Source organism: Vicugna pacos, chromosome 3 (genome assembly GCF_048564905.1).
Source record: "Vicugna pacos chromosome 3, VicPac4, whole genome shotgun sequence".
In the NCBI taxonomy this organism is placed as follows: Eukaryota; Metazoa; Chordata; class Mammalia; order Artiodactyla; family Camelidae; genus Vicugna; species Vicugna pacos.
In genome coordinates, this window is record NC_132989.1 from 98,099,683 (window position 1) to 98,114,601 (window position 14,919).

The window sequence follows — 14,919 nt, forward strand, 5'->3', positions numbered from 1 at the left end:
ATATAAATCATATCTCAAAAAAAATTAAATTGAAAAAAATTAGTACAATAGGGTGGCATAGATCAGAGATCTCTGTCTATGCCAAGAGATCCTTTAACACCTATTCTGTCTTGGTGGTAACCAAAAGGATTGCACTGAGCACTAGCCATGTGCCAAGAAATCTTCCAGAACTTTACACGTTTTAATTCATTCAATGCCCAGACAATCATATGAACTAAGTATCACTAGTTCCTGAAGAAACGGAGGCCCAGAAGGTTTATATAACTTGCCCTAGATCTACATAACTAGTAAATGGTGCAAGTAGGATTTGAACCCACAAAACCTGGCTCTAGAAGAAACCATTATATCATAAACTCTCTTATTGAGATTAAATACATCATATTCCACATTAAATTTCCTTTCACACCAGTAGCTGTCACTATGTCTATCAAGGATGCATTTTTATCTCTGTGGATTGCTCTGCTGTCAGATCCTGGGTCACCATTCTCCGTTAGTCCCTTAATTCTTTCAAAGACCTTCACGTAGCCATCCACTTATCCACCATCCATTGGCCAAAACTCAAGAAAAAACTTCAACTGGATTCTGAGGAATATCTTTCCACTTAGTACATCTCTTAGACCACAGAGTTATTCCTCCAAGGGAGGGGAGGAGGACAACAGGGAGGGGAGGGGAGAGACAGAGAAAAGAAGGGATGGGAAGGGAAGAGTTTAGATGGGCTTGCTTCCGGGTCTTTCACTGTCACACTCCATCAGGAGTTCTTGAACAAAGTCAGAGTTTGTCCTTTGAACCAGGAGCACTGTCCTACGCCATCTGGCCCTTAGGAACCAGTTGGACATCTGGGTCAGCTCCCTAGCCTGGCTCTGTTGTCCTCCACATGCTATCCACCCCACCGCCACCTCCTCCCTGTGCTGGCAGGATCCCAGAATGCCTGCAGTCTGAGTCTCCTTTCCCTTCCTTTATTTATTAGCCCCAAATGCAAGGACTGTAACTGTCTTTCCAGGGAGAGGATCACCGGTTCCACAGGAGCTTCCTGGCCTCCAGGACAAATGAGGGAGTGGCAGCTGCCTGTCCCTTGTCTCCCCTCTCATCCCTCCCCATCCAAGTACCTCCCGTTTTATGCCCTGTGGGCTTGGCCTTCCCTTTCCCCTATATAAAAAAAAATTCCCATCCTTTGGCCCATTTTCGACTGTGACAAGAATGAGTGGTGGCTGGAATAACAGCCAACACTCAAAGAGTCCTTGCAACGAGCCAGGCTCTGATCTAGGAGCTTTACATCTAGGATGCCGTTAAGCCCTACCAACAACCCCCTGCTGTAGACATGACTTTCATCATCTCTATCTACAGAGGAGAAAAGGGAGGCACTAAAAGGTTGCGGCTGAGGTGAGTCACAGCAGTGAGTGACAGGGCTGAGGTTTGAAGCCAGCTGGGTCCAGCTTGAGAGTCCGTGCTTTTACTATGACATACTTCTCTTGGTATAGGGTAGCTTTTGTGTGATCCTTTCTGGCTGACGTGTTTGTATTTTAAGAAGGCCTTTCAGGACACCACTTTTTGACTCAACGCTGTGATGAAAGGCCACTAGGTGTACTTCAGGTAGGTTTAGGGGCAGGCTTTCTCAGGCTAGCTCCACTTTGTCTGGGTCTGCCACTTGACATTCCCTCACTTGCCCTCAGATGCTAATTAAGGTTCCTATTGATAACCCTGAGGCACTACAGGTTCCTTAACTGCCTTCTGAATCATCCAAGAAAGATTAAGCTGTGAACAGCCTGGTTTAGTCATTAAATGAGTATTATCACCCGGCACCTACTGTTGCACCCTGCCTTCATTAGCCTGTACTTTGATGGGGGAAATATGTATCACTCAAATAACCACACAATAGGTATAAGATTGCAACTGTGACAAAGGCAATTAAGTGCTGAAGCACAAGAAGGATCTGATCCCTCCAAGGGGGTCAGGGAAGGCTGAGGAGGAATTGACTGAGTGGAGATCTTACAGCATGAGGTGTAAGCACCAGGTGAAGAGAGGAAGGAAGAACATTCCAGGCGGGGAGAGCATGCAAAGCCCTGGGATGGAACAGAGCATGGTAAACAGGTGGTCAAGGTAGCTGGAACAGAGAGAATAAGGAGGAAGATGTGGAAAAGGTGGGTGGGCCAGACCACACAGGGCTAGTGGGCCATGTGGAAGTTTTGCTTCGTCCTAAGAGGGAGGGGAAACACAAATGGGTTTGATTAGATTTGTATTTTGAACCCATCACTCTGGCTGAAATGTGAATGACGGTTGTTTTACAGAAATGCTGTCTCGTTTAATTCCCACCACAGTCCTGTGAGGGTTATTGTTACTCCTGTCATACAGGTTCAGAAAGGTTAAATAACATGCCCAGGTCATTCTGCTACCAAATGCCCAGGAAAAGAACCCAAGTCTTCTTGATTCCAAGTCCAAGTCAGGGGCTAGTTGAGGCCATTCCAATAGATTCCCTCTTTGCAGAGTGTACCGTTATAAACAGTTTTCACTGCAGCCACACCTACTCTGACCTCCAGGAACAGTTACCAAAGAGAAGAGGCACGCCTCCCTCTTTCTAGTTACCTGCTTGCTCATTGGGGTGTGCCCACAGTCCTCTTCCATCCTCTAAAGATCTGCCAAGCAATCAAGCATAAAATTGGCTTACAAAGAATCTTCTTGGGCAAGTGATTAGCACCTGTATTTTCTCCTCCAGTTTTTTTCCAAATAGCCTGGTAACAGTGCAAATTTATCAAAGCACTTATCAAGTCAGCACCTTGAAGGCTTGATTGCTCCATGAAGTTCAAGGCAAATTACCTTTAAAATGCAGTTCTAATAGCCTATGTGTAGGAGATATTTTTTCCCAGCAGCACACTTGGAGCACAAATAACTCTTCCTGGGGAAACATCAATATTCTCAAAAACAATGCATTGATTTTTCTCAAATATTCTACATTTTCCCTTTTTTGAAATGAATAAGAGGATAATTCAGACAGGATCCTAGAACTCGTACCTTCGTAGGAGGTATGGGGGAGCAGAGTTGGCACAAATCAGAACTGAGGTATTGTTTCTGCTCTGGCATGAGAAGGTGGGATAAAGCCCTAAACTTCATGACTGAGCTCTGATTCACCCTTTGCATTTCTTTTTAATGCTCATTTCCAACATTGAGAGACAAGTAGCTGAAGGTCTGGAGGATGGGCGTCGAGAAGGTGTGGAAGAGGTGAAATCGAGCACTTAGGCAGGGATAAGGCAGGAAAGAGGCGACGTGGAAGAAAACAGTCAGAGGATGGACTGCAAGAGGAAAGAAAATGGCTGACAATGCACAGGGAAAGTAAAGAGGAAATAGTGATAAGCAGGAGGAACAAAGACATGATTGCATGGGGAGAGTATCCTTCCGTCTTTACCATGAAACATTTGGCACTCTTTTACCGAGGACTTGATCCAACTCCCTGTCGCTCAACTACAGACTAACCTCCTGGCTGCCCTTGAGCCCTCCTGCCTTAGGACCCACCATTTGCTGTCTTTCCCCCAACTATCAACCAGGTTTGTCCCCTCACTTCCTCCAGGGCCCTACTCGACGGCTGCTCTAACCACACGCTACATAATAGCACCTCCCTCGCTCTCTAACTTCTTCACGCCGCTTTATTCTTAAAGCTGCAATCAACATTCGACATACTATTTACTTGGCTATTGTCTGAATCCCCCTCCCCTTCCCAGAAAGTAAATTCCGAGGGAACAGCGACTTTGTGTCGCTCACTGCTCTATCTTCAATACCCAGAAAAGTGCCTGACGCTTTGTGGGGGCTTCATACACGTAGGAATCAAGGAATGGGTGCGGGTGGGTGAAAGGGGCCGGGAAGAGGTATGTTAGAAAGGGGTGTCCAACGCAATACTACACTTGGCATTCTTTTCTTCTTTCTCTCCTCCCTGTCTTTCCCGCTCCACTCTTTAGAGGCTAAGGACAAGAAGCGGGAATGCTGGAAATAAGAATACAAATCAGTCCAGCTCAAATCCTGACGAAAAAGTGCACGGGCCAGAAGGACCAAAAGGTAAAGAACAAATGCACACGCAAAAGTGAAAAGTAAGAAAAAAAGGTTGATGGACGTCGCTCTCTCCGGCCACTCTCCCTGATTGCCCCACTCCCGGCCGGGGGCAGGGGGGCTCGCCTTCGCTACCTCTGCGGAGGAGGCCGGTCCCGCCTTTCCGGCAGGCCCCACCCCTCACCCCGGCAGCCTCGGCGGAGGCCTGGCACGCGCCCGCGGGAGCCGCGAAGGCGGCGGGGACTACAGCTCCCAGGGTGCCAAGCGTGGGCGCGCCTGCGCAGTGCGGCGGGAGGCGGCGGTCTGTTCTCCGCTGAGGAGGAGCGGGGCAGAGGAGGGAGGCAGCGGGTGAGAGTTCAGAGTTCAGCAGCAGCAGCCCGAGCCCATGATTCCCATATGCCCTGTAGTTTCTTTCACCTATGGTGAGTATAATGTGTCCCTCCAGGGTCCCCGCCCGACCCCTTCCCCGGCCCGGGCGGTGGGGAGGCGCGGGGGTTGGGGCAGGCTCGGGGGAGGAGGCGGCGGCCGCCACCGGGGCGTGCGAGTGAGTGAGGGAGTGCGAGGCGGGAGGGGGAGGCGGCGCGGCCGCGGCCCCGGCCGGGCGAGGGCGGCTTCTCACGGCGCCTCTCTTTTTCCCTTTCCCTCCCTCGGCGTCTCTACCCCTCCGCGCCTCTCCTCCCGCCATGGGACCCGACTCTCCGTGCCCGCTGCAGTGCCCAGCCGGCTGGGGGAAGATGCCAAAATGGCGACCGGCAACTACTTTGGATTCACCCACAGCGGGGCGGCAGCGGCGGCGGCTGCGGCCCAGTATAGGTAACGGCTCCCCGCCCTCTCCCTTCTCTCCCGTGCTCGCCCCTCAGCCCGGATCCCGCCGACGCGACGCCCCCGCGCCCGCCCCCGCCGGTCCCGAATCCTGGCCCGCGGTGGGCCGGGCCCCGCGGCCTCTCCGGCCCGCGGCGGACGGCGGCCCCGGTGGGGGCGGGAGCGAGAGATGGCCGAGGCTGGGGGCCGTGGAGGGCCGCTTGGGCCTTCGCCGGCCCCGCAGCTAAAATGGCCTCCCGCGGCCCCGGAGCGGAGCCTCCACCCCCGCCCGGCGGGTTGAGGGAGGGAGCGAGCCGAGGCCGCGGCCCCCGCGGTCCCCCCCCCCCCACCCCAGGCCCGCCCGGCCAGTCCCCACCTCTGATCCCCTCCCACTTGGGGATGGAGAGGGTGGGCGAGTACACCTCGCGGGGAGTGCCGAGTCGCACCGCCCACCGGCCTTCTCCGCGCCGCCTCCGCGCACCAGTCCTCGGACGGTGCTCGGCCCCCGGAGCAGATCCCTTGTCGTTCTCTCGGGTGCTTTCCCCCTCCATCCTGTGGCCTCCCCTGACCCTCCACCCGAGCCCCGGGAACAAACTGCGGATGTCACTGCATTCATTTGGTTCCTTTAGTTTTTCCTTCAAAGAGAGAGGTAAACATACCAACCACCTGTGAATGGTGTAGTTGGTAGACTGAAAAAGATGGGCGAAGTTTCTCGTGCTGATGAGTCCACAGCCTTGTTCTAGCTATTGAGTTTAGGCTCCGGCTGGGCCAATAATTCCCCTTGGCTGGTCTTTCCCCTGTGGGGAAAAGAAAAATGCAAGTGAGATATTGTCTTAAGTGAAACAAGCCATATGAAATCTCTACCTTAAGGGAAGCTCTAATTTCTGAAGTGTCTGTAAGTTCATTATACATCTTATCAAAAGAAAGAAAGACGCTAGATTTTGTTGTTTTTGTTGCTTTTGAGTCAGTCTGAGACAGTCTCTTTAGATTGAGGCCATAAGCGTACAGGACAGGACCCCTAAGTGATCATCTTTTTTTTTTTTAAGTGTGTACCAGGTAAATTAGCTGTTGGTTAAACCTATGTAGTTTTCTTACCTCATTCACTTCAGGCGGCAGGTTGTCTAATGGAAAGGACACCGTTGGGAAATAGAAAACCTGGGTTCTAGTCTTTTTTGCTCCTGCTTTTATGACATTGGGACATCACTTGTTTGGGCTTTCATTTTCCTCATCTGTAAAATTGGAATTTCTTTTTGGGTTAAAACTTGTAATTCTGAGGAACAGAGTTGCCATATTTCATGGAATTACAAGATGTCGTTTATCGTAAGAGGTATCATTTTGTGTTACGGCTGAAAAAAATCACTACCAGTTAAAATATGACTCAATGCTTAAGACTCTATTGAATTTTAAGAGATGTTAACGTGTATAAATATGTGTTTTGTTGATGAAATTGGTATTTTACTAATTGTTGAATGCCTTGAATGCACGTGGCATTTATTACAAGTCTCTTTTACCTTAAAGCTTATTTCCAGAAAAAGGACTGAGGTGACAAATTATTGGGGCAAAACCTTGGGGTTTTTCAAGTATTAAAAAATTCTTTGTTTAGAAGTTGTGATAACGGAACAACCAACAAAGTATCAGCTGCTTTGATAAAGAGCTAATAATTTTCGTGAAGAGAGAAAAAAATCAAGTCATTTTCTTTTTCTGGGAAACGAGATAGCTAATCAACATCTGTGCCATAAATCTACTGCTACCGAGTACTGTGTGTTCTAGACAAGGCTGTATTTAACCATTTAATCTTTTATTGTTTTACATAGTATTTTTCTGTTATTGTGGGCAGAGTGGTAGATTTGTTGGATTAACTGTTTACTGAAAATGTAGTGGGTTTGTTCTTTGTGGCATTTTTGGGGTATTTTTTTCTAACGAAAACCTGTAGATAGAAATGAGGGGAGGAAATGCTCATTGAAGATACTTAATCATTCTTTGATAAGATACTTGCATATATGTGTTTTATCCCAATATAGGAAACCATTACAGAATTTCTGTAGTTTTTCTTTGGCTTTGAATTTCAAATTATCAGTAAACTGTAACAGCAGTCCAAAGTATTAAGTTATTATGTGTGTGTCTAATGAGAAAAGACTAGTCTTTTGTCATTATTATGTATAAATATTGGCAAAACTAACTGTTAAGATGATCTGTCCTTGTATATAACATAGTACATGAAAATTGTTTGCTTTTAATGGAAAGAAATCAGACCCAATACTAATATTTTGGCTAAAGAAGATGAACAAATGGCAGTAACAGTGAAAACATATGCAAAAAAATGCTCATCTTTCTTCCAGTCTAGGAATCATTAAAATGTAACGTTTTTAGGTATGGAACACCAGGGTTTACTTTGCAAGTTTTTTTTTTTATTTGAAGAATGTAAATTCAAGGAAATCTTAAGTATTTACATGTGGATTATGTGAATAGTTGCTTCATTTGTCACTGAGTGCGGAGATAACTGAAAATAACTATCCTAGCCTAGATTTAATTCTGATTCTTAGTTTTCTTTGTTACAGCTATGTAAGGTATTTGATTAAATTTCTTTTAAATTTAGACTTCTTTTTGCTTGTTAATATTTGAGATTTATAGTGGCATACTAAATATCAAAGTTCTTTAAGAGATGTTATAAAGATCTCAAGTTCTGCTACTAATAAGTTTTAGATAAACCAAAGTTTTAATTTGTATAATACATATTAAATATTTTTGTGGTTAGCATTTACACAGTCCTTATACTACACATTCCATCAGCTACTGAATGTTTTTCTTCTTTGTGTTTTTTTAAGGCAAGTAAATAAACCTGTTATGTCATTTGCCACTCTTGCAAATGTAATCTTTTCATTTACTTACCTTTCATGTGTTTTTTTCCTCTTGGAAATGAAATCAAAAAATTTTTCAGTATTAATTACTGTGTTTTTTATATATGTTTCTGATAGAATGTTAATTTGGGGTGCACAGGACAAAGCAGATCTCAAGCATGATGAAAAAAGTAGGAATGGCTTCATAACAGAAAGGGAATTTAGTGGATAAGTATCTACTTCAGTAAGGTACCTTTTTTGTTTAAGAAGATATACTTAAAAACTTTTAGGCAGACATCTAATTTTATAATAAATCTTGGAAATAACTAGCCTAACAGTTGTAAGGACTTAGGGTAGGAAAGAATGTGAGAAAGATAATTCTCAGTAGAAAAAACTTTTTAATTAATAGTTTCATAGGTTCGAATCATGTTTTTCCTCTCCATTGGCAGTTATACAGAAATTCTCATAGGTGTTCTGTTTTTGAAGGGGATTTGTGACATAAACAGATACACTATCTATATGTAATATAAGTAAACTAAAGTAATCCCATTATTTTCCACTATTAATAGGACATAACCATTTCTATGAGAATTTTAAATAGCCAGTTTTTCTTATTCTTTAGAAAAGCCTTGGACACACCAGTTCCTTGTCACTATTTTTTTTTTTTCAATTTGCTTTTTCCGGGGAGGAAGTCATTAGGTTTACTTGTTTTTTTTTTTAGAGGAGGTACTGGGGATTGAACCCAGGACCTTGTGTATGCTAAGCATGCACTCTACCACTTGAGCTATTCCCTCCTCCCTTCTTGTCACCTTTTTATCTACTAAAGATACTTGTCTATTACCTGCATAACCTAAATCTTTAGCTTTTGCTTAAATTAATTTTCTTTGTTTTATCTATAACTCTTAGTGTATCATTGATATCTGACTATTATTCTACCTTCAATAAAGTTAGCTATTAAAAATAATCATTTGGTAACTTTTTTTTTTTTTTTTACTTTTAATACCTAGAACTTAATTGAGTTCAAAAGACTTTAGGAATGATTGTATAAGGGTGCAAAGTAATTACTTTACCCCCATATTTTTAGAGACTTAGCACATGTTGTTGAATAATGTTTAAGTGGATTGTGATGTCTGGACATTAGTTTAAATTAAACATCTGCCAGACAAAAGAAGGCATCTCATCTAATGATTCTTGAGATGTCTTTGGGATATCTGTTCCTAAGGATAAGTATCTCTTCATATCACTAAGGTAACTTGGGTAGGCTGATTAGCCAGCAAATTTTCCTTTTTACTTTTCATTTGAATGTAGAGTTAAGAATATTGTGTCTTGAAGGGAAGAGTAAAAGTAACACTAGTAAGGTAGAAAGAAGTAGTCACTGAGATGGTGAAAAGACCAGGTAAACAGGTTTTTGAAATCAGTCTTGGTGATGGAAATTTACTGGTTCTACCAAAAAAAATTTTTTACTGCAACTGCTAATTATATCAGCTATTCCATTGTTGAATCAGAGAACCTAGGATTCATACTGCATGAATGAATTTGAAATAATGAAAATTTTCTTTCCAAAAGGATTACTGCTGTTATTGTGATATTTTCTGTATGTGTTATCAATAGCTTTAAGAGGGGGGTGAGCCAAAGTAGCCCTGTGTCAACCGTTTAAGATGTATACTTGACTGGGCTTTTGTAATCTGCCTTACAATAAACTAAATGGAAAGGGCATGAGCTACTCAGACTATCCCCTCAGAAGCTTGGCCAGGTCACTTACATCTTTCTACGACTCAAGTTTCCTCACCTATCTTGTTCTGAGGTGAAGATTAAATATAAAACTTCCTAGCCTAGTGCCTGATTTTCAGTAGGCATTTTACGAATACTTGTTTTTCCATAGAAATTTGAATAAAATACTATAAGGATTTTTAAAGATATCCTTAGTTGGTGTCTATCATATACTTAATATATAGAGTTTCATAATCTCAAAAGTAAAATGTTTTTAAAGTAGGTACTTGGGTATCAATTGGTAGGCCTCAGTTTCAGTATCAATAAACATGGAAGGACATTTTTTATTACTTGAAAGCAACGTAATTATAATCAGTAGGCAAATATGAGAAAAATAAGAATTCAGTAAATCTCCTGGGTCTGAGATCAGGAAAATACCAGTACATTATTCTTTCAGCAATGTTGAGTTAGATTATTAAATTTGAAACAATTCTTTATGTATAGCCACAAGACCTATTAAGTACGTAGGAATAGAACTGATGAGATATGCAAAACACTTTAAGGAAGAAATATAACAGACTATAAAGACCGTAAAAGAAGACAAATAAATGAAGGTGGGCTGTGTTCATGGAGTGGAAAAAAATCAATACTATCAAGTTACCAGTTTTCTCCTAGGTAATCTATATATTTAATGTAATTCCAGTAAAAATCTCAGCAGGCTTTTGGGGGTAACTTGGTAAAGGAATTCTAATGTTGATAGTGAAAAAAGTATTTGTCCAAAAGTAATCGCAACAGTCTTGTAAGATACCATAAGGAAGGTCTTGTATTAGCAGGTACCAAAACTTTATTAAACAGGAAAATGTGTTGTTGGTAGAGGGATAGACAAATAGATCATTGGCTTAAAATAGGTATCCCAGAAATAAAGGTATGTTTATGGGCAGCTGGATTAGAATATATAGCTGTTTAAGTAGAGGTATTTGTCAAAAAAAAAAAACCAAGCAAATCAACCAGTGAATATTCAGAAATACGCTATCAGGATAATCAGAAGACAGTCCTTGGGCTTATAAGTGTAGTAATTCACAAAGTATATTAGAATTAGATAAAAGATGAGGAGTGCACCTACTACTGTGCTTGTCCATATATTGTCCTTGGCATCACTCTTATCAGAATTAGAGTCATTGTTCTGAGTATGACATTTCTTAGTGTTTTATGAAAGCAATGCAGCTCTTAGTTCATCCTTACTAAGAGCAAATTAACAAAGAACATGGGGCTTTTTTTGGTTTTAATATTCTCTGCTTGTGTAATATGTATCTTAAAACACATTTGTTGGAAATAACTGAAATAATATTTAATGAATACCTACAGTATGCATAGTCCCTGCTCTCATAGTCCCCTACACTTCTAGGGGATGAGAGTAGGGGCAGAAAAACCTACAAGGAACTATGCCATGATAATTATAACTGAGTTTTAATGAAATGCTAAAATGAGGACTTGGAGGATTCTGACTATGGAGTCTGAGGTATGCTTCATGGTCTTCATCTCTCTCTCTCTCTTTTTTTTTTTAATTTTATTAGGCTTCATGGTCTTTAATTCTGAAAATCAAGAGAAGGTCATTTTAAACAAAATTTTAAGCCAAGACAGTAATGAATGAATTGCTTGATATGATTGATGGTGGGTTCTGAAGTCAGGCTACATGAGCTGAATCCTGGCTCCCTCTACTACTTGCCATGTGACATTAGGCAGTCTTTTGGTACTTAAGTTTCTTTGTCTATAAACTAGATACCTCATAGGATTGAAACTTTAAAAAAAGATCTCTGTTGAAGTATAGTATATATAAAAAGAACTGCACATACAAGAGTGTAGCTTGATGAAACGCCATAAACTGAGTACACCTGTATAACCAGCACCCAGGTCAAAAAAACAGAACTTTATCAGCATCCCAGGAGGCCTCTCCATGCTCCATTGTGCTTTGAGAATTCAATGAGATAATATTTTTAAAGTGCTCAGAGCAGTCCCTGGCATACAGGTGTTACATTGCCATCAATATTAGCTGTTATATTCAGTAGCATTTGGAAATGGAACTCAAAAAGGGATCAGGATTGTAAATCTGGATGTCATCAATGTGCTGGTGATCCACCATTATAGTTGTGAGTTTGGATGAAAGCAGAGAAGGTACAGTGCCTGGCATACATCATTTAGTGAACATTGTTTTGAATGAATGAAAGGAAAATAGGAAGAATAGAGCTATAGTTACAAATTTGGAGACCATCTGTGTTTAAGGTAGAGCCAGTGAAAGAGACATCCTGGTCGGGGGTTTGGGGGGTGGGCAGAAAGCTGGGAGCATGTTGTGCCATAAAAACCAAAAGAAGATAGGCCAGATAAAGGTTTAATAGTTATCAAATCATTGTTACAATTTTAATGGACAACCAAGGAATCTGATCATTTGGAGCTACAGAAAGACTAGCATAAAATTTTGCATAAAATAGGTTTTGTAGTCTAATTTTGTATTCAAGTAAATTCTTGCAGATCCTAAAGATTAAGTGGGCTTAATGTATTTGGAAGCACTGTGTTTGGAGGTCGATTGAATGAAAATAAAATTTTTAGTTCATTTTTTAGTTCTGGGAAGAGATATATAAAATGCATTATATTGGTATAGTAGTCAGCATTAAATGGGCAGACAAGTTCCTTGAAAAGAGATTTAAAGAAGTCTGACACTCTTGATAGAAAAAACAGTAAGAAAGGCTTTTAAACAAAACACATAGATGAGGGCAAATAATGTGATTTATAAAGATGGGCTTATTGCTTCTCTCAGTCCATACCATCCCAAACCTTTTTTTTTTTTTTTTACTATTAGAATGGTTACTATAAAATGTAAATTTAATCACAATACTTTTCTGCTTAAAATCCTTCATTTGCTATCCATTACTTTCAGAATATCTGGTTATGCTAACTTTATGTTTAGAGAATTTGGGGATCTTATTGTACAGGCTTATAATTTCTTATCCACATTTATGAAATCCAAAAACTTCTGTAAACACCGCTAGTAAGTTTGTAAAAAAAAACAAAACTTGACAGTAAAAACTATTAAGTCGGGGGGAGGCTGTTTTTAGTTCTTTTTTCATCGCAGTGTCAACATTCATACCTTTCTGGAAGAAGTGTTAATGTGTTTGTGATATAATGAAGGATATGTTCCTCTTGAGTACAGAAAGGTATAGAGCACTTTGGTTTAATTAATTTATGGTGTCCATCAGCTTTAATTGTACCCAGTAATTTGTTTCTTTTTTGAGTAATTCTGTTTACAGGTAGTTACAAGGATTGATAACTGCATTGTTTTTTTTTTCTTAGAGGTCTTCCAAAGAAAACGGCTTACTTTTTTTTAATGGAATGAAATTTATTTTATCTTGAAATTACCACGTGGAACCACTTGATCTTTTGTCTAAGTCTGAGATTTAGAGTATGGAATCTTAGGGATCTTAGTGATCTTACGTTTCTGTATCTTAAAACATTTTGCTGTTTCATCAACCTAGGGATTATTTCCTTTTTACTTATCACTTACTCCCAACTATGCTAAAAAGACCAAGACAGTAGGAAAATGGTGTTGGAATCACCTAGGAGGATGGTGCAATAATGAAATAACTAGAGGATATTGCATTGCCCAAAGTATTGCATCATCTTTCAAGGAGGTATGAAAGAAAGGAGGGGCACTACCTTTAATAGTTGGCTCTTAATTTTCCTTCAACACAGTAGAGGAGTCAAAATTATTCATTCCTCATTCATACTGGCAAAGAAAAGAAAGTTAACACAAGAAGATATTTGACAATTATTAGATAAATAAGATGAATGCAAAAACAGCACCACTCTAGACAAATGATAATGGTGGAATTGATTGTGTAAGCAAAATCTCAGACTGAGTCTTCAAATACAGTGTCCTAGATTACTTTTTTCAAACTGAAGAATCAATGAGTGAACAACATACTTCTAAGGATATAAAAGGAAATAAGGTATTCTTACCTAGTTAATAGGAAGGACTTCATTATGTAATAGTCTGTGACAAAATCCAGAACATCTCATTTTGCTAGAAGTATATATAGCAGAATTCTTTCATTTTTTGTGATGCTTGTACAATAAAATTTACTCAGTATGATTCATTAGTGGACAAATGTTTAAGACAGATATATATACAGAGGTAACTGGAAAGAAATAGATGGTGTAGAAATTAAAACATTAATTAGATCATTCCAAAACAAAAAAATTGATAATGTTTGGCAATTAATAGAACAAAGATGACCATCTCTCTTCAACAAAATATGAGCCATCAAATGTTTCAAAACTTTTTAAGCATTGCAATTTGACAATTCAGGTGTAGGGAGAAGAACCAGAAGTAATGATGAGTTATTAGAGAAGTATTTGAAATGTGAAATCAGCAGTTATGTGATGGACATATTCCAGGTTCATGCATGAAAGTTGGTGAGAACATGATCCATTTTGTGTGTATCTGGAATAAAAGTTTGGGTTTTACTATATCTTAATTCTTATTTAAAAATTTCTAATACTTGTTTTTTTATCAATCCCTTATTCTTACATAAATTGTCAGATGACTTCAAAAATATAGAAGATGTAAGAGATCCAATGGACCCAAATGATAAATGATAATGGCTATTTCTCTTGGCATATTGAGTGTGAAAGGTCCCAAGAAAACTGTTAACAGTTTTCGTGTGGCATTTAACCACTCCCCTCCCTGTAGTCTACCAGTCTAGTGAGTTGATACAAATTGTAGGATTGGTTATTTTATTCTAGTTTTTGAGAAGAAATTGAGGCTTGAATTTAAACACCTTAAAATTCTATAATGATGCAGTTATTGTTTTAATAGCATTGTGAAAAATGGGAGCATGACATTTTTACAATATCAAGTATACAGAATACTTAAAGGTGGTTTGTCTTTGGGGTGATTTCTGTGAGAAAGTTTAATTTTGCATCATTTTCAACATAATATATTAAGTCTAATTTAAAGAAGTTAAATTTGTTAGTAATTTTGTAGATATGTAAAGTGCTATAATTTGACCTAGAAATATCCAACGGTGTTGAGCATTAAATTTGGCTGAATGGAAAGTTCAAATTGTTTTGTGTGCCAGGAGAAAGAAAGAAAAAAAAGTTTTATCTGTCAATTACTTCACATTTTATCTAAAACGGAAACAAATGCACACATACACAGTATGTTTTCTAAGGGAAAAAAGCACATCTAATCTAAGTGACAGAAGCTGTCTACATTTTTTGGATTGAGACTTTTTTCCCTCATTCCCTTTTCAAGGTCAGAAAGTAAACATTCTGCATCTGTCCTATAGTGATTCCTCTGGAAATTTAGTATGAATATTTCATTTAGACTAAGATTAATCATTATCTTTACTCTCCTAAACAGTACCAGAACTTAAAATGCTTTAACTTTGATTAGTCCCCTCATGATTTTTGTACTGTTGTTGTACTATATGTTAGATTTTTTTAACCCCACATTGTTGAACACGATTATTATTTAATATAGCCA

The 14,919-nt window shown here is 40.1% G+C and overlaps 1 protein-coding gene and 1 long non-coding RNA gene across 5 annotated transcripts in view; one reads left to right on the forward strand and one right to left on the reverse strand.

Annotated features, from left to right (window-relative positions):
- The first annotated feature begins 4,321 nt into the window (after nucleotides 1–4,321).
- Nucleotides 4,322–14,919, forward strand: part of ZFR (zinc finger RNA binding protein) — a 74,180-nt gene continuing 63,582 nt past the window's right edge. For all 4 annotated transcript variants that reach the window (XR_012071545.1, XR_012071544.1, XM_072958808.1 and 1 more), the window contains exons 1-2: nucleotides 4,322–4,454; nucleotides 4,746–4,845. Coding sequence is in view for 2 of the 4 variants with exons in the window: in XM_072958808.1 (XP_072814909.1) it covers nucleotides 4,418–4,454; nucleotides 4,746–4,845 (137 nt within the window). In the remaining 2 variants the exon portion in view is untranslated. The remainder of the gene's footprint in view (nucleotides 4,455–4,745; nucleotides 4,846–14,919) is intronic.
- On the reverse strand, nucleotides 5,445–13,480 carry LOC140695713 (uncharacterized). The gene is made up of 2 exons (XR_012071547.1): nucleotides 13,392–13,480; nucleotides 5,445–5,630 (listed from the first exon to the last, which is right to left on the reverse strand). It is a non-coding gene; the product is annotated as an uncharacterized lncRNA (long non-coding RNA).